This window comes from Castor canadensis, chromosome 3, assembly GCF_047511655.1.
Source record: "Castor canadensis chromosome 3, mCasCan1.hap1v2, whole genome shotgun sequence".
NCBI lineage: Eukaryota > Metazoa > Chordata > Mammalia > Rodentia > Castoridae > Castor > Castor canadensis.
In genome coordinates this window covers 171,848,081-171,868,011 of record NC_133388.1, presented here as the reverse complement: position 1 = coordinate 171,868,011, position 19,931 = coordinate 171,848,081, and the positions used below count along the sequence as shown (strand labels likewise).

The 19,931-nt window shown below is 33.3% G+C and overlaps 1 protein-coding gene across 6 annotated transcripts in view; it reads left to right on the top strand.

The window, feature by feature from the left end:
• The window catches only part of Csmd3 (CUB and Sushi multiple domains 3), a 1,205,819-nt gene that overhangs the window by 923,777 nt on the left and 262,111 nt on the right, over positions 1-19,931 (top strand). For all 6 annotated transcript variants that reach the window (XM_074069090.1, XM_074069089.1, XM_074069088.1 and 3 more), the window contains 3 exons: positions 1,622-1,813; positions 9,294-9,432; positions 12,629-12,816. In XM_074069090.1, the coding sequence (XP_073925191.1) occupies positions 1,622-1,813; positions 9,294-9,432; positions 12,629-12,816 (519 nt within the window). The remainder of the gene's footprint in view (positions 1-1,621; positions 1,814-9,293; positions 9,433-12,628; positions 12,817-19,931) is intronic.

The following is a 19,931-nucleotide window of genomic DNA, read 5'->3' as shown; positions in this document are numbered from 1 at the left end:
TCATAAACAGTTTTGAGAAGTAATACAGAAAGATCCTGCATTCTCTTCACCTAGTTTTTTCCAGTGAGAAGATCTTACAGAGCCACAATACAATATCACAAGCAGAAAATTGACACTAAGGCAATTCACCAACCTTATTTGTTTTTATTATTATTTTTCCAGTACTAGGTATTGAAGTCAGAGCCTCCTGAATGGTGAAGTAGACTACCACACCCCTGTCATCAACCTTATTTAGCTCTCACTAGTTTTAAACAGTTCTATCGCAAGGACACCCTATACCACTCAACCTGTTACATAACTCAACCTGTGATCTGCCTCCATCTCTCCACACACTCAATCCCTGCAACCTCTAATCAAATTTCCTACTTTAATAATTTTGTCACTTCAAGAATGGGTACATAAAACAATCCAACAATGTATACTTTTTGATATTGTATTTTTTACATAGGACAATGTCCTTGGAGTCATCCAAGTTCTACCTATGGGTAATTTCATTTTATCATTGAGTTTCATTCCATGGCATGGATTTTCTACCATTTTACCATTTTCATGGGGATACATGCAGTTTCCAGGTAGTATAGTAAAGGTTACTTTAGTTTTGCTAGAAACTCCTACAAACGGTTCTTATTTCTTTATTTCGATGATGATAATTTATTTTTGCAGCACTGGAGTTTGAACTCAGTGTCTCATGCTTGCTTGATAAGGACTCTACCATTTGAACCACTTCACCAGTCCCCATCTTCCATTCTGACCAGCAATGTATTGTTCAGTTTTGTCCATGACCTTCCAAAATTTAGTGTTCTCATAGATACAAGTTCATCTTTTAAAAATAATTATTTTATAATGATTTTAAATTATTAGCTATTATAATTGTAAGTAAATATAAAAATAAAAGGAGAAAAAATAATCTGGAGTACTTTAAATAATTAGTACTATTTCATTGTGGTTATAATTTTAATCTGCCTGGCAGGTCATGTTGTGTATCTTCTCATGTGGCATCTGACATCATTTTCCTTAGAATGTACTTTGTTCATTTTGCAATTAGGTTATCAGTTTTCTTCTTTTTTTTCAAGTTGAATTTTGAGAATTTTTTTTTATGTACACTAAGCACAAACCTTCCAGCTCCCATGAAGCTATTTCTTCCTATTCTGTGGCTTTCTTTTCAACACCTTCAAAATGCCATTTACAGAATATGTAATCATGTACAATAAATGTAATATTTAGTGACTAAAATGCTGTGCCAGTTCTTAAAACAAGTTTGCACACAAATTATTCAGAAAACTAAAAAGTATTTGTTGTGCAGGCTGACCCATACATTTTTAAACATCATATATTTATTTATTATTATTAATGTACATTGTGACATTTACCAAAGTTACTTGAGTTCACACCTTCATCATTCTCTTTTATCCTCCCCTCCCCAATTCCTGGTATACTTTCAGCAGGTCTCATTTTTCCATTTTCATACAGGCGTACCTAATATTTCCATTACCCACACATTTTTTAAGTTAGTTTTCTAAAAGCACATGGATATGTGGAAGGTTCTCAGCTTTAAAATGTGGAACTTTAAAATTTACTTTGGTTGTAGCACGACTAAAGTTTGGTTCCTGTCTTTTGATAGGTTCAGTTGCCACTGCATGTCGTGACCCAGGGGTTCCCATGAATGGGACGCGAAATGGAGATGGCCGAGAACCTGGGGACACTGTTGTGTTTCAGTGCGACCCAGGATATGAACTTCAAGGACAAGAAAGAATAACCTGCATTCAGGTAGAAAATCGATACTTCTGGCAGCCCAGCCCACCGGTCTGTATAGGTATGATTAAAGAATAATTAAAATTTTACATATGTGTAAAACATTGGTTAAAATTTGGTATTGATGTTATTAAGAACCACATTGTAGAACACATACTATATGGGATGTTAAGATATCAGAGGGTCATGAGATTCCCCAAAATGCAAAATTATAAAAGATTTTTATTTCTTTTTCCTGTGGGGCAAGTGCTTACGGTTTCACTAGACACTCAATGTTAATAATATCCTAAATATTTCATAAATTAAGGCTCTTGAAAAATCTTGATCTCCTTTATTTACCACGTAAATGTGGTAAATAATGCAGTTTTCCATTGTTTTCAAAATTTACAGGTGATTCTCACCATATGTTTAAAATAGACCATGATAATTTTATCTTTATTACGCTTATTTTCTTCTAAGAAAAAAAAATTTATCAGAGCCTGTGGACACCTATAAAATGTATTAAAACCTTTGTCTTAAAAAAATTAAAACCTTTGCCTTTCCATTCAATTCATGTACCTTAAAAGAACATCTGGTTTTATTTTGATGTAAGGACTGGCCACAGCTTGGTTCTTACTTCCAATTGTCTGGCTTTTGTCTCGGTGCTTTGTTCCTGAATGCCCAAGTCAAACGCTAGAAAATTAAGCAACAAATTATTCAATTACTAGATCTGAACGAGAGGTGGAAGAACTCACCACTTTAGCAATAAACACAGAGAAAACCTGCTACATAATTAAATTAGTATAAACTTAAATATTTCTGTTAGAGTGTTTCAGTATTGGTGTCATATTGAATTTATAATACACATTTGACCAAACTGTGCTTTCTCTGCTCAAGTTTTTATTCATTTGTATATCCTCTCTCTTGTTACATTGTAAGCAACTTCAAAGAAGCTTCCAGACCTTGCTTAGCATTGTATTTCTTAAAACAACCAGTGCATGCAAATTTAGCATGTGTTAGAGATAAACCTTATCTTGTTTCATTCATACCTAGTTCACGAATACGCTTTTGATATATAGTTTCACATTTTTTTTTGTGTGTGTGTGTGGTTCTGGGGTTTGAACGCAAGGTCTCAGGCTTACAAGGCAGGTGCTCTACCACTTGAGCCACTCCACCAGTCTTAATTCACAAACTTTCATCTTTGATAGTCACATGGAACTAGGAAATGACTGGCCAATACCTGAGCCCAAAGTGAACAAAATCAAACAATCAATTATTCAAATTTCTTTTATTACAGATAGTAACTTCTCACAAAAAGAGTTGCAAAACCAAACTCATTACTCATTTAGTGTGTCGCAACCATTGCTCTATATACTGTGAATTTAGCAATAAAACAAGATAATGAAGTTCCCTGTTCTTATCACCTGTGTCTCACATCAAATTTTCTCTATTTTACATATTAACTTAAAAAAAATCAATATGGGCTGAGCATAGTGATTTATGCCTGTAATCTCAGCTACACAGGAGGCAGAGATTGGGATAATCGTGGTTCAAGGCCAGCCTGAACAAGATAGTGAGGCCTCTATCTCACCGGACAAGATGGGTGTGGTGGTGCATGACTGTAATCCCAACTATGTAGATGATGTAGGTAGAAGGATTGACGTCTGAAGCCAGCTCCAAGTGAGAACATAAGCTCCTATTCAAATGAGAATTAAATCAGAAAGGACTGGGGGCATGACTCAAGTGGTAATGTATCTACCTAGCAAGTGCAAGGCCCTGAGTTCAAAACCAGTACTGTCAAAACAACACCAAAAACTTAAATATGAAGGTAAATAATAGAAACATTAGAATGGGTGAGTTACTAATAAAGCTAGTAGGCACAAATAAAATTGAATTGAGGAAAAAATTAAGAAAATTGTAAAATAGTTGTGCACAAAATAAACATATCCAAAGGTCAGAGCCAGCCAAGCAGTGGACAGTCTAGTTCTTTACTGTAGCAAATGAAGCAGATGACTAAGAACTAAACTCATTAATGAGCCTCTAAAAAAAATTAGCACAAAATGAGGTCATAACTTCAGCCAGTAGAAAGTTAACCATCTATCATTTTATATTTTCTATCCTATTTACTTCATGGATTATTAATTTTCATTTACCATAACTGCATTCAAAAAAGCAATCAAGATCTTTTAAGAAACTTTTCCACAGAAAAATAGACTGAAAAATACCAATATATTTGTTTCAAAGATTTCATGTGTTTCTTTATAATTTGGTTAACCTAAAAAGAAATTTCAGTTCAATCAAACTCCATATTCTAATTGACTGGAATTTGAGTGCATATCATACAGAGAGTTATCATGTGAAGAGGAAATGATAGAATCCCACAGAATTGCTGTGGGATGTCTTGCTTTAGTGTTTTGCTTAGAACTGGGCATCACTTAGTAGAATTATCAGAGGGCTGCATATGTCAAACATTTTTGGGGCAGAATCCTAAAACATTGAATAGATGTACTGAAATTATAGAAATCAGGATGCAAAAGATTAAAGTTCTGAGATAGGCGCTTATAAAATTCCACTTATAGACAATAATATGTTTTAGCAAGCAGGGCCTGAGTCTAAAGGGAAGAACTTCAGCACTAAATCTTACTTAAAAGCAGCGAGTTGTGGAACATTTTTGTATGGATTATGGGACTATGTATTATTTTTTGAAAGGCAATGAGCTTCAAAAGAAGATATGCATTACAGCCTCTTTGAGGAAGAAAATAACTGTAAAAAAAGAATCTGAAAAATTGCAAAAGCTGCAGAAAGCTTGACCTCTGAAACTGATAAGAAAGAACTCCATGATTGGAAATACTATGCCAAAGATTAAACTCTGAACTTTCTAGAAACTCCATAAGTCTAGTTCTCAGAGCCAGGAGCATGTAGACGCAGTCAGCCTCATAGCAACCAAAAAAGAAGGACTTCATCTTTAGAGTTAATAGAATTCATTTCCACAAACTCGACAGTGTGATGATTACTTTGATATTGCCAGAGGGAAAGCAGAAGCATTCAATATGAAGGTAAATAACAAAGACATTAGTGTGGGTGAGCTGCTGAGAAAGTCAGTAGACATAAATGAATTGAATTGAGAAAAAAATTAAGAAGATTGTAAAATAGTTACCTGTATCTCAAAAAACAAATTATTCATGTCAGAATTCCATAGAAACAAACTAAAATTAATTCATGGATCATTTTGATTTATTTTAGGTGCTCTATCACTATATGTATAAAAATGCATTTCTAAGTGTTACTTAAAGTTGAGCTTGTTTTATTGGCTTTTGTAGAGTTTCATAACCAACCAGGGCACTGAACTATATTTTAAAAACCTTGATAAATAATTTATATAAGATAACAAAAAGAATTTTAGGGGACTCCCATAACAAAACAAAAGTATAAGTATGGAAAATGTCCAATAAGATGCTTAAATAAATATGTAATGAATTTTCCTACATCTTTATTGATAAAGGTTATATATGTATCTGGATAAAACTTCTATCAATAAAAAACACTAATGTTACCAGACAAAAATAAGTAAAACTGTTCCCCATTCTCCACCAAATTAGACAATAAACCCATTACTGCATCTGAAAAAAAAACGCAAAAATATTTCACTGTCATTCTAGTCTGATATGCATAACACATACATGTTTATATTTTCTGTTACACAGATTTCCATTTTTTTCATATTCATATATGGTTTTAAAACCCCAAAGGCAAACTAGGCTATAAATTTTATCGGAACATTTAGCTACAAATTAGATTATACATTCATTCATAGAATCATCTTCACTATTTTTACAATCAATATAAAATGGTGCCAGCAATTCAATAAACATTTGTGGACAATATCCTATGTGTTGATTGCAAAGAACTATAAGAACTTGGATAGCATTTTGGGAAAATTTGTCTCTGCTGATGGTTGATGAGATTGGAAATGTCATAGGGTCAGGACACCAAAATGTGCTAAGGTGTCGAGGTATCTTTTAGACATCATGAAACAACTGCAGAATTTTGTGCTTAGGCATAGTATGACTAGATAGCTTCACTGGAAAGACCAGTTACATCAGATGAAGCCATTGTAAGAATTCTAGATATATAAGAGTCAGCTAGGTCAAGAAATATGGTAGTAAACAGAGAAAAAGACCAAATTGAAAAATATTTACGAGATACAGTGTTGGCAGAGCTTCTTGATAGATTGAATATGAGGATGAAGTAAAGAAACAAGAAGAAACTTCAAGCCCTATCTTGGAATACAGGTGGATGACAGTGCTAACAAAACATTACAGGACTGAACAAATGATGCAAATTTGATTTCAGGTTGTAATATTTTGGATATTCTATGTTTGATATACCCGTAGACTACCAGGTTAAAGATACTCAGTAAACACATTAAAAAAATGGTTTAGAATTCAAAGAAATATCTGCAGAAGGAAAGGGGGGAAGAAAAGTCATCAATTTTTTTAAGAAAATGGAGGATGAAGTCATAAACTTATAAGTAGCAAAGAAAAATGCAATTGATATAAATTAGGAAGACTAGTTAAGGAACTTAGGAGAACATCAAAATTATAAGATGAAATCAAAGAAGGGCTATACAAATACACCAGGAGGAATACAAATTGAATTCCAGAAGCTAGGACAGTAAATATAAGGTGACTGTAGATATGAACAGAAAGGAAAAGACAGAAATGTATCTATTATATTTGTAAATATAAAAGTCATTTAAGGTTGAGTTAAGAATTGTTTGCATTTGAGGAAAAAAAGCTGGGGACATAGCTATGTGGTGGTGATAGTTGCAGGAGGAAAAGACCAAATAATTTAGATTCCCAAGTCATAACATATAACACAAATAAATATAAAAAATATATAATACATACTAAGTATATGTCATAAAGTTAATGTAATCTAAAATAAATAGTTTTAAAGCTTAAGATAATTTTTCTCAGGATGAAAGCTTTGAGATACAACACAAGAATGAAATCCCCCACTTTGGTGACTTCCTTTTCTAACATTTTACTCTCCCTATGGGCAAAAACAACATAGGTTCAAAGAAAATGAGATTAAATTTCCCATTAAAAAATTTAGTTTCAGGAAATTAAAAGCAAAATTGAATTTAGTAAAGACAGGCTTTTATGCAAAAATCATTGTTTCATGGATGTGGGTGAAGAGAGCAGGGACTACTGCAATAAGTAGAAGGAAACTACTGTCTCTAATAGGGAGAATGCTGTGACCACAGACTTGCAAGCATCTCAGGAGTTAAGCATAAAGGGTTTTCTTTTGTACAGAGGAGCCAATAAACCTAGAAAGACTGGAATGCTAAGGTGGCCGAATTGGATAGCTCAGAATGTTGTTCTCTGAATCTAACCTGTTCTCAAGCAGGATTGTGAGTGAATATGGTGGATATATTATGTACACAAGTATGTAAATGGAGAAATGAGACCTGTTGAAACTATTCCAGGAATAAGGGAAGAAGGGATAAACAAGAGTGATGGAGGGTGTGAATGTAACTATGATATATTGTAAGAACTTTTGTAAATGTCACAATGTACCCCCAGTACAACAATGAAAAAAAAAAAAAAAGACTGGCTATGGTACAAAGTTCTGAGGACTAAAGAAAGCAGGGAGGTGTAACCAAAACTTGGTTTACAAGAATCTTATTCAGATTGATTAGAGGGGAAAAGGGGCTAATCATTTGTTGCAAAGAATGGGAACTTGCAAGATCTATGTTTGATCTTGTAATAGGTAAAAAGGAAGGGCTTATCTAAGACATTATAAGTGAGTCTTACTTATTTAGTTTTTTTTTTCCTTTTTCTATTGTTGTGCTGGTTAAGAGTACATTGTGGAATTTACAAAAGTTTTTACAATATGTCAAATATAACATGCTTTAATTAACCCCCTCTACCATTCTCCTTTATCTCCCTTCCCCCCAATCCTGGAGTAGTCTCAAGATATATCATTTTTTGATTTACACACTTTTTTAATCTTAAGGGTAAGTGTGTTTTCTTACAATTAGCCCTCTTCCTAAACCAAAAGGATACTGGGATTTCTTAAACATTAGGTAAAATTCAATATACTCAGTTGAAAAACAGGTGAAAGGAAATTGTTTCATGTTTAGGATGAAAGTCTTTAAGCAAGGTAACCGAGCAAAGTTTCTGGAGAAGGGACAGAGATTATGTGACCAGGATGAGGATGTTATTTTTATTAGGAGGGACTTTTTATCCCCTGCATCAGGAGACATTTAAATTTGAAGAGGGAAGACTGGAGAAAGTTGAGATAGCTTATAACTAATCATCTGCCACAAATATAAGCAAGAAAGAAGAAAGCAGTCATCAATAAGCTAAGATCTTCTCAATAGTGGGAGCTGAGGGCATCATTTAGAGAGGTCCTGAAACACTGAGGCAAGGGTAATGGAAGGCACTGGAGGGACACAATAACAGATAACAAAATTATCAAATTGTAATTATGATGTGGACTCAGGTAAAGAATGTTGACTTGAACTGAAATTTTCTTCCTTCTACAATCAGTTTTGCGTAAGAATCTGTATGTCTTTTGGCTGGATGTTCAAATTTATGCAAGAAAATGACAATTTTTAAACTCAGTTAAGAATTCTGATGTGCTGGTTTTTTGTAGGAGGCATCATGAGAAAAGGAGAATCTCAATCTTAACACACACACACACACACATACACACACACACACACACACACACCACAAAGGACATAAATACCTTCATTTCCCTATTTTTTTGAAGATGCCAACTCAGTGTTTTATATTCTGAACATAACTGATATTTTAAAATAGTTCAAAAATAATCCCGTACAGAAACTGCTTTCTGAAATTTACCGGAATTATTTTGTGTTTCTCCACTGAAGAATTATAGAAATTTTTATTTGGTGCTAAAATAATAACTGCAGTAAACTGCCTATTTTCATCAAGTCAGGCAACTAGATTTTTGTAATATTTTAACATACAGCATTGGAGTATTATAAACTACTAATATTCTGATAAGTATTCATTCTCACTCTATTATCAAAGACTCTTCGTACATTTATACACCAAGGGTAACAGAAAAGACATGAAAATGAGACAGCCTACTGTTCTATTTTGAGGTTTTTTTGCTTTATTTTCTGATTTTTTTCTATTAACCTTCATATTTTTATCTAGTAACCATGGAGAAAGCATCTTTTTCCTTCTCCCAATGTTTTTTTGTTTACATGATACAATATAGTAATTGAAAGAGAAAGAAGTATACATATATTATATACTGATACATTATTATATATTTGTATGTATTTTTGTTTTTGGAAACCAAAAGGCAGCTAAATTCAATGGATCCATGTATGTACTATGTATTCAATATTTTAATAGTTTTTCTTGAAAGACAACGAAATATTCAAACATACAGTGCTATAAAAGTTACATCTGTGCAAAATCTCATAAACCCTCTTAAATAAATGTTTTCACAAGTATTGATAGTTAATGAATTTTACTAATCTCTTAAGGGATTTTGTTTGCTTGTTTAAATTAAAGCACCCTGTGGAGGCAATTTGACAGGATCTTCAGGCTTTATTCTTTCGCCGAACTTCCCTCATCCATATCCGCATAGCAGGGACTGTGACTGGACTGTCACTGTCCGTGACGACTATGTCATCTCCTTGGCATTCATCAGGTGAGTCTGTGTACATGGCCATGTTTAAAAATCACTTGGCTATTTTGCTGTAGCCTTTTTTGCTAAGGAAGTGTTTATTTCTGTACATGACATTTTATTGCATGTTTTCTTTTTTTTGTTGTTTTTACTAATCCCAATAGTAGTACTATACAATTCATACTTTACAATTAATAATTTACCAAACCTTGAATACTTGGCTTGGCAGTTCTGAAGGGTAGTGGGTGAGAGACTTCACAGATTTCCATAGTAGGAAAATGGTGTTAAAGTTCAAATGATTTATTGATTCTCAAGAAGTTTAATCTCATTATAGCATTTCCTCCTTCTCGGTACTTATCACTGCTGCAAAAAATTCAGTTTTTCTTAAGCTTCATGATTCAAAGGTCATTTCTTAAATATTTTTCCTCAGACTCTCACCACCCGAAACATTTTGAGCCATCTAAAACCGTACTGGTGCAGAGTCACCACTGGGCTTGGGAAGGACTACCACCCAAATTACTTGCCTTTTTGATGGTCTCACTAATTCAAGCTGCTGAAGAATCTAAAGGATCATTTCTCTATGATTTATCCACAGAACTTGCCTCTTGGCAGAGTTTTGCAATGGGAGTGTTCCAAAATGTACATTCATTGTTTTTGCAGTGTAATTTTCAGTGTTTATTGAGAAAATAAGGGCTGAAGCTTATGTGGGAAAGAAGGCAGCTGGGCTTGAGCTCTACTTCTGCCTCCATCATCCCTATAAACTTGGGTAAGGTGTCTAATTGAATGTGTTTCCTCACATGGAGTGAATACTTGTATCACAAGTGTGTCATTTTTCCCTTAAGATTTTAGTGGGAAATATTGGGGGTGCAGCTCAGCAGTAGAGCATTTGCTTAGCATCCGTAAAGCCCTGCGTTCAATCTCCAGCACTTCAAATATAGCAACTAAAATACTTCCTAATTAAAAATCTCCTAATCTTCATCAAGACTGATGGAACCAGTAGATCGTCCCTAAGTAACATAACTCCTCTTTCTGCCTCTAGTGTGATAAAGCTGCTTGGTATTTATGTAAGATATCAAGATTAAACGAATAATATTTTCTAACATATTGAAATAAAGTTTTTAAAAAGTAAAGGTAATTTAAACTCATCAAATTCATCAAAGTGTAAATATATGGAATTTTTATTTCTATAATTTGTAGTGATTACTTACAATTTGTAGTGCTTATTGGTAACACCAAAGTAACAATAATGATATTGTTAGCCACATGCCAGGACGCTGTTATAAGACAAATTTCTGAGGCAAACACTACTTTTATCTCCAGTGTTATGACTGATAAAATTACTTCAAAGATGTTAGAAGCAGCTAGATGGTTGATAAAGGGCTTAGTTTAGTTATAAAAATGTAATAACTTGATGTAGAAGGCTTTATTACATGAAATACATGACATAGTTTTGATTTCCAGTTCTGTCATTTATTGAGCAACCTTAGGGAGATCATTGACTTTTCAGGGTCTTAGTGTTTTCATTGGTAAAAGGAAAATCATAATCCCTTCCTTCTATTACAGGATTATTGTTGACAAGACTAAGCTAATATTGATGAAAGTGCCTTGCAAAATATAATGTACTATTATACTTCACTTTTCTTCCATTTTTATGGAAAAGAATTATTATGACTAAGGTTCTAAAATTTCCTATGAAAAGAATATTTGCATTATTTTCAGATTCAGTGAAGCTATAAATCAATATCTAAGTACTTATTTAAGCTAAAAGTAGAAATTAGAAAGAAATGTCTTGCATTTCATAGTCTTTTAGCCTTTCAAGCATAATAAATACTACTGCATCCTTTACACAGCACTTATTTCCAAATCCCTCCTCCCAACAGTGAGATAAGAAAGGAAGCTATTATTACCACAAATCTTAATGCCAAAAGAGATGAAATTCAGAAGGTTGTGTTTTGTCCCATCACAAGGGCAGTAAGCAATGAAATTGGGCCTAATCTTCTGATTGCTCCTATACTATATAATAATTATCAAAATTCAGTCTTTAAAATTCACAAAAGACTGCAAATTAAACTAATTGGATTTAAGGTACCAAATAAATTAAGAAAAAAGCATGATGTTTCCCCAATTTTGTCATGTTACAGCAGACCACATGCACAGAAATGTTGGTTGTTGGTTGTTCATCATCTCTGCCCTTCTTCACCATCATTTATGCACACATAAACTGTGCATCAAGACTTGTTTCTGTTGTACAGGAACACACTAAGCACGAGCAAAGTTGTGTAAATTTTCCTCTATATTCTATACATCTGGAAATATCCTTCACATAACAAATCTCTTGTGTGCATCAAAGATCATAATATGACAAAATACTTTCTCTGTTGATGGGTGTTTAACAATGGCGGTCTTCACTGGTTTTATTTCAAAGCATGAACTGATTGACTTTTTCTTAATGAATCAAATGAATCTATTTTCAATATATTTCTCTGCCACAGTAGAAGTAGGTGACAGATCATTTGAATTCCTGGTTTCTACTTTCTAAATTTGTGGATACTATGGCCACTAGGAGATCATTCTTTTGAAGGTTAAGAAAGTTTATTGTACCATATTTAAAATATTGGTTTAGGCTAAAGGCATGGCTTAGGCAGTACAGCACCTGATTAGTGAGCATGAAGCCCTGAGTTCAACCCCAGTACTGCCAAAAACAATTTAAAAATTTTAAAAAACCCAGATACTTGAATCACATAATTGAATCATCTCCATGTTAAAATGTCATTTTTCAACGTGTTCAAGGCAAACCACTGAAAAAGAAAAAATGCATATTCATGGTATAAGATACATGTGTAAAAATTTAAACATAGATATTATCCTCTACTTTACTGATATAATGTAACTTTTGTAGTTAAAAAGGGCAGAAGCAAAGCTTGAACTCATATCTTCTGACTCCTACTCCTGTACCCTTTCATTAGCTAATTGTTGCCTTACAATCTCTTATATCCCTCTGGATACTCTGTTAATATAGAAATATTTGAAGATACTAAGACTTATTGATAATAATATTCATATTCATTGTATTTACTGTCAGGAAAATTTTTGTATTTCATCATTTTGAAGAGGGTCTTTTGTTCTTTTTTTTTAAACACTTGGGTATATGCTTCTGTGAATATTATTACTATAGTAATAATAATCATTCTACTTCCTCCTGTCTCTTCTCCTGTTTTAGTTTTAGCATAGAACCAAACTATGACTTCCTCTATATATATGATGGACCGGACAGCAATAGCCCACTGATTGGAAGTTTTCAAGACAGCAAGTTGCCAGAAAGAATAGAAAGCAGCTCCAATACCATGCATTTAGCTTTTCGGAGTGATGGATCTGTTAGTTACACTGGATTTCACTTAGAATATAAAGGTAAATATGAACATTCCATTCTCTCATCATGATTAAAACTCTGGGTATTTTATTCAGGAGAGTAATTTTGTATTGGCGGCTTTCAGAGTTACTTATATGGGCATTTTAAAATGAAGACTATGTACAATTCATCTCATAAAAGGGCACTCACTTAGACTTCCTATCAGTGAGAAGGAAATTAGCATTTCCCTAATTACTACTAAAGGAAATGCATCAAGCAAACAAATTAGCAATAAGTACACTGCAGTAGTTGGCTAAGGCCACATAATATTAAAAATAAAAACCAAAGCTTTATGTTTTTGGAAGTTGAAGTTTTACTCAAATATTTTAATACAAAGGCTACTTTCAGTGATAAAGAGAACAAATTACTGGATAATTATGTTTCAGAAAATGTTAAGGAACATTTAAGTATGTCAATATTTAGAACAGAGTGAACAAAATATCATGATAATTATGTTTCAAAATATTTCTGCAGATATTTAAATAAATTATATTACAATGTCTATGATTTTTTCATAATTGTACTCTCTTAGATCTTTTAATTTTTTTAAAAATATTTACTTTTTAAGTTCTAAAACTATTACATAAAATATAAATTGTACCTGTTTATTGGTACTATGTCATGTCTTGGTACATGTACATATTGTATAATGTTTCAATCAGGCTTAAAATGTATATCTTCAAATATTTATCTTTTATTTATGGTGAAGTCATTCAAAAGCCTTTCTTCTAGCTTTTTATATCTGTTTTGTTGCTGCACTGGGGCTTGAGCTCAGGGCCTCGCACTTGCTAGGCAGTGATTGACTACTTAAGCCACTCTGCCAGCCCTCCTCAAGCTTTTTAAAGAACACAATACATAATTGTTATCTGTAATTACCTAACTGCAATCATACACCATAACTTCTTGCTCCTTTCTAACTATAACTTAATACCCAGTGATCAATCTTTTCCCAACCTTCTCTACTCTCCCCAGCTTCTTGTTACCACCATTCTTTAGATCGATATCTTTAGATTCCCCAAAAGAGTGAGTTCCTAAAATGTTGTACTCAGTGCGTAGAGGAAAGATTTAGAGGAAAGATTTAGTCATTGGTGATTAAAGTTTAAATCTCTTTTCTGATAAATGAGGTCATGAACATAGTAATAATTCCTCCTGTTATCAACTAAGTTCTAAGAATGTGGGCATCCTATTTCTTATCACTTTTTATATACGCCATCCAATTTGAAAAATATTAACATTATGCTGTATTTGTTTCAGATTCCTTTGCTCTTGTCTTTTTCTTAAATTCATTTATTCACCTATGCATACATCATTTGGGTCATTTCTCCCCCTTACCTCCCACCTGCTACCTCTCCCCCCCACCCCGCCTTGCTTCCAAACAGAATCTATTCTGCCCTTTTCTCCAATTTTATTGAAGAGAAGACATAAGCAATAATAAGAAAGACAAAGTGTTTCAGCTAGTTGAAATAAGTATAGCTATACAGAGAGATTCCTAACATTTCTTCCATGTACAAATGTGTTACATCCCAAGTTGATTTATCTGTAACTGACCTTTTCTCTAGTTCTTGATCCCCTTCTCATATTGGCTTCTGTGTCTTTAAGGTTTCTGTATTAGCTCCTCTGGAGTGGGGACATCAAATTCTTTCATGTTTTGGGTTTCTTACCTATCCCTACACCTCCAGTGTGTGCTCTCCCCTTATCATGTGACCCAAGTCCAACCATATTGCTGTATTTGCCCTAGATCTAAAGTCTGCATATGAGGGAGAACATACAATTTTTGGTCTTCTGAGCCTGGGTAACCTCACTCAGAATGATGTTCTCCAGTTCCATCTATTTACTTGCAAATGATAAGATTTCATTCTTTTTCATTGCTGATTAGAATTCCATTACTACATATGCATTTGAAACTCATTTTCCATTTGCTATGGAAACAGAGGTTCATCATTTTAGGGCTCCATAACTGGGAGTCCTAAATTTCTTAACAACACATGGCATCAGTTATTGAAGGATATTTTTAGTGAAAGGGAAAACTCCCAAGTCAGCAAGATATGGAGCCCAGTATCTCTACCATTACTTGGAAACACATGCTTGCATGCCAGGGCCAGTGGTATCTGCCAGACATGGACATGGTATAATTTTCTTTCCAGTGGAAATTTTGAGCCCTCTGAGTCTCTCATCTCGTAGGGATAAGTAAGGAAATGGCACAGTCTTTGGAAGAAGGCACACAGGCTGCTTAGTACAGACAGTGAGAGTTTGAGGTGCCAAGTGTTTATGGGGATTATCTGATGATACTTATTAATCTAACTCAAATTTGTGGAATTCTTAAAAATTGGGACTATGGGTAAGGTAGTCAGTGGTATTATGGAGAGTTGAATTTGAGCTCTCTCCACTTGGGAGATGCTCCCCACACCACATGTGAGGACCCAGTTATCTGACTATGCAGGAACACTATAACAGACCTTATGGTACTTTTTGACATTCTTGCTTTTGTCATGAAAATACCTTTTTAAGCCTGAACTTGGTGCTTATCTTTTCCATGCATGTATACTTACTTATACATATTTTTATTTTTCCCATCATGCATATATTCTTTGTTCTGTTTTCATAAACAAATTATATTTCATCATGTACATATTTTCTGAAAATTACTTTTTCCCCTTGCTTTTTTAGTTTATTAAAGTCTTTATTATATGCTATCATATGACTACATCACAGTTAACATATGTTTTTCTTCTGATAGGCACTTAGGTTATTCTAGTCTTTTTACATCTTCATGAATGTGTTTATGGAAGTCATTTTAAGATATTTATATTCTTAAGTGGGATTATTGGATCAAATGGTATTGAACTCTTTCAATTTAATTCCATATTGCCAAGTTATTTTTTAAAGAAAATGAAAGCTAGTTACACTCAATATCAGAAGATAAGTTTCAAAACACAGCGTAGTTTTGGAAAACCAGTGTTCTTTTCAAGTTGTTAATCTCATGGTTATTAAGGGATATCTCATTGTCATTCTTATTGCCTTTTTCCTAATTATTAAGTTAAGCATCTTTTACCTATTTTTGTACAGTGAGGTGTTTTTATTGTTAATGAATATTTCTATTATTGCACATTATTCTAATTGGGTTTCTGATTCTTATTATTTATATAAAAACATTTGATGTGTTGTAGATATTAATTCTTTGAGTATTTTATGTTTCACTAAATAATCTCATTTTTGGCAAATACGGAGTTTCACTTTTATTTTGCATCATTTCCAGTTTCTTTTGCTTGTACAAATATTTTTAAAATCCATACCATCATATTTAATCCTTTCTTTTCTTTATAGTTTGCACTTTCAATGACTTGGTTTTTTTAAATCATTATAGTCTCATAAGGACATTTTCTTAAGCTTTCTAAAATTTTAAAGCTTTGCTTTTATCTTTGTGTATCGAATATATGTGAAGTTTATTTTTGTGCAAAATAACCTAATTTCATTTCCTCATAAGGCCAACTAATTGCCCTTGCACCAGTTATTGGCATATATACTTCTGCTGTCTAATATCAAGTTTCTATGACTGTTTCTGAATTCTGTGTTCTGTTCCCCTGTGCTATTTTTCTATCTCTAAGATAACACCTTTCTGAACTTCACTACTATAGCTTTAAAATAAGCCATGATATAAGGAAAATGAGTACACCACTATGTTAGGTAGACTTTTTGTCTTTGACAAAATACCTGACAGAAAAACTTAGAAGGAGGAAAGATTTTTTTTTTAGCTCTTTTTTTCAGAGATTTTGGTCTTGGGCCATGATGAATCAATACATCATGTTGGAGAGGATGTAGAGAAGCAAATTGGTTGTATCATGGCAGCCAGGAGCAGAGAGAGAGAATAGAGTGAGCTCCAGGACCTGATACAGCCTCCAATAACACACTCCCAGTGACTTACTTCCTCCAGTGAGGCCCCACTTCCTGAAATGCCCAGAAACTCCCCAAATAGTTTTACCAGCTGAGTATCAAGCCTTCAGCAATGAGTCTGTGGGGGACCTTTCCTATTCAAACATAGCAACCTATTTAAATTTTTTTTTTGGTGCATGTTAAGTTTTTGAACTTTCATTTAGAATTTAAAATTAAGCTGGTTCTACCTGTTGAATTTGATGAGGACTACACTGAATTTATAAGTTATTTGAGAATAAATTGATGTATGACATTTGATCTTCCTGTATATTAACAAAGTCTATCTCTCAATTTACTCTTATTTTCTTCACTGTCTTTCAGTAATGGTTTATGATTTTCTTTCTAAAAATTTCTCACATTAATCTTCAATATGTTGTACTTTCTATTGTTATTAAGTGATAGCTTTATTATCAGATTTTCTGGTTGTTAATAATAAAACCATAGTGCATTTTCATAACTTCTTGATATATTTTCAAAGTTACTTAACTCTTTCAGTGATATCTGAATATTTCTGTAGCACTTTTTGGATTGCTTATTAAGCAGTGATACTTCTGTTTCTTTCTATTCTGTATACATTTCATTTCTTTTCTTGGCTTGTTTGATGCTCTTCATAAAACTTCCATACCATGTCAAATAGAAGTAGTGATGGACTATCAGTCTAGTGTCATTGGTGATTTTTCAAAGAACACATCTTGAGTGGGGACAATGTTAATAAGGAGCTAACATTGTTTAATTCTTATTTTATTTGGGCACATTTCAAACCAATTTACATAAAACATCATTTATATCTATGAATGAAGAATATTTGACAGAACAAGATTAGGTATTTACAAAAAATAGTGTACTCATTTTCCTTATATCATGGCTTATTTTAAAGTTATAGTAGTGGAATTCAGAAATGTGTTATCCTAGAAAAATAGCACAGTGGAACAGATACAGAATTCAGAAACAGTCATTGAAACTTAATTTTAGACAGCAGGAATTAAGCTAAAGCTTAATTCTGAGTGGGCTTCATGGTCCACACTCTGTGATATGTTATGTTATCTTAAGATATTACTTAATAGCTGTAAGAAGTTCTGTTCCAATACTCCATTAACCCCTACATATATATGCTAGAATGTAAGGCTCTTAAAAGCCAAATATCATTTTGTTTACCACTATAAATTGATCGCCTAAAACAGTCCCTGTACACAGTAACTATGCAATAATTATTTGTTAACTGATTAGTTTTGAGCAGCTTATATACGTTTTTGATTAGATCACAGAGATGTTATTAATATCTTAAAACAATATAATCTTAGAGATATATTCCTGCCCTGCATTTTGTAAATGAGAACTTAGCTTAGGAATAGCTCCTTATATCTGTAAGATGAAAAGATTATAAATATGATTTGTAGGAAGAAAGAAAAAGCAAGCAAGGAAGGAAAGAAGGAAAAGAAAGCAAGGAAAGAAGGAAGGAGAAAGAAGGAAGGAAGGAAGTTAGCATGTCTATAGAACTAGTTAGGTACTACTATAAATCAGTCTTTTAAAAAATATTTCCTAGGATAAAGGACACCGGAAGAGTATCTTACTATGATACTCTCGGAAAGTGATGCTAACTGATTACAGCATGCTTTCTCTTGGAAATTAAGCAAGCCCTCACAATTCTTCCTTTACTTGCTTCACTTAAAATTCCAGTTAGCACTTGAGATAAAACCTATTTGTCATATCTCAGCTAAATCAATGCCCATCCCCATTTTCGAGCTTAATCAATTTCTATTTTCCATTGTTTCTAAAAACTTAAGATTTGTGTTTTCATAGAAAAAGGGCCATAAATGCAGTTTTTTGGAGAGTTAATATTTTTGGTATGTATATACGCTATTCCAGGTCCAGTGGTTGACTCTTTTTCATGCATTATCTGTATTCTCCCCCTGAGCAGCACTATTTGAAATGCAGCAAAAATATTATGCTAACTGCATTGACATAAGTATTGCTATCACTACTTTGCAAATAATGGCATTAAGGATCAGATTATTCAGATGAGTTGTACAAGACCATATCAATTAGTATTACTATTAAGAGTAAAGGCAAAGAAAAATGTCAGAGTATAGGCAAAAACAAAAAAAAAATCAGAACCATCCTACCAACTATCTCTGTCTCAACCTCAAGCACTGTGAATACTACCCACTCTCCTCAGTTTCTGTATCAATACCCTTTACATGAGGCTTTTTTTTTTGTATTCCAGACAGTACTGCTTTCCAGTAATATTCCTCAAATCTAATAATTAATTCTGTGAGCTGGTCTTCAAAACACTATGTCTGTAGAAAAATTCTCTTGCTTACTTCACAGTCTCTGAGGTCAGTTTTTTTCTTATAATCCTCCCTATTTCCAATCCTATATTAGACCATTTTCAGCTACTATAATGAGTACATGAGACTAAGTAATCTACAAAGAAAAGACATTCATTTCTTTTCGCTCTGGAGACAGCAAAGTACAATTACAAGATGCTCATATCTGACAGAGCCTTCTTGCTTTATTATCCAGAACAAGGTGAGGGAGTAAGAAAGGGAGAGGCAGAGCCAGAAAGCAAGAGAGAATCACACCTACTTGTGTAAAGCCCATTATTCAGATAACTAACTAACTTCCATGATAATTTTACTAATCCTAATCCATTCATGAAGGCTGATCCTTCACTACCAAATCACACTGTTAGGTCCCTCTTCCCAACATTGTTGCATTGGGGATTAAGCCTCTGTCACATAACACTGTGTGGGGTACATCCAAACGATAGCATATCCCATTACAAAAATGTGTTTACTTTATGTTGTTTCTTAAAGCTAATAAAGTGACACTGATGCTTCTAAGTATCATAGAAAGAGAAACATCTTGTAACTTTCAAGACAAAATGTGTCCCCCTCCCAAATTAACATACAATAGATGGAGGCCCTAGGAAGTAAAAATATTTTCCTTTGTATTTTGTAATACATACCATACACCTTGACCAATTTTTTTCTGCAATAAAAAAGTTTTTGGTCCAAAAAGGAAAACTATAGGCCAATCACCTTAATGAACATTGATGCAAAAATCCTCAACAAAATAATGGCAAACAGAATTCAACAACACATCAAAAAGATTATTCACCACGACCAAGTAGGCTTCATCCCAGGGATGCAGGGGTGGTTCAACATATGAAAATCAATAAACA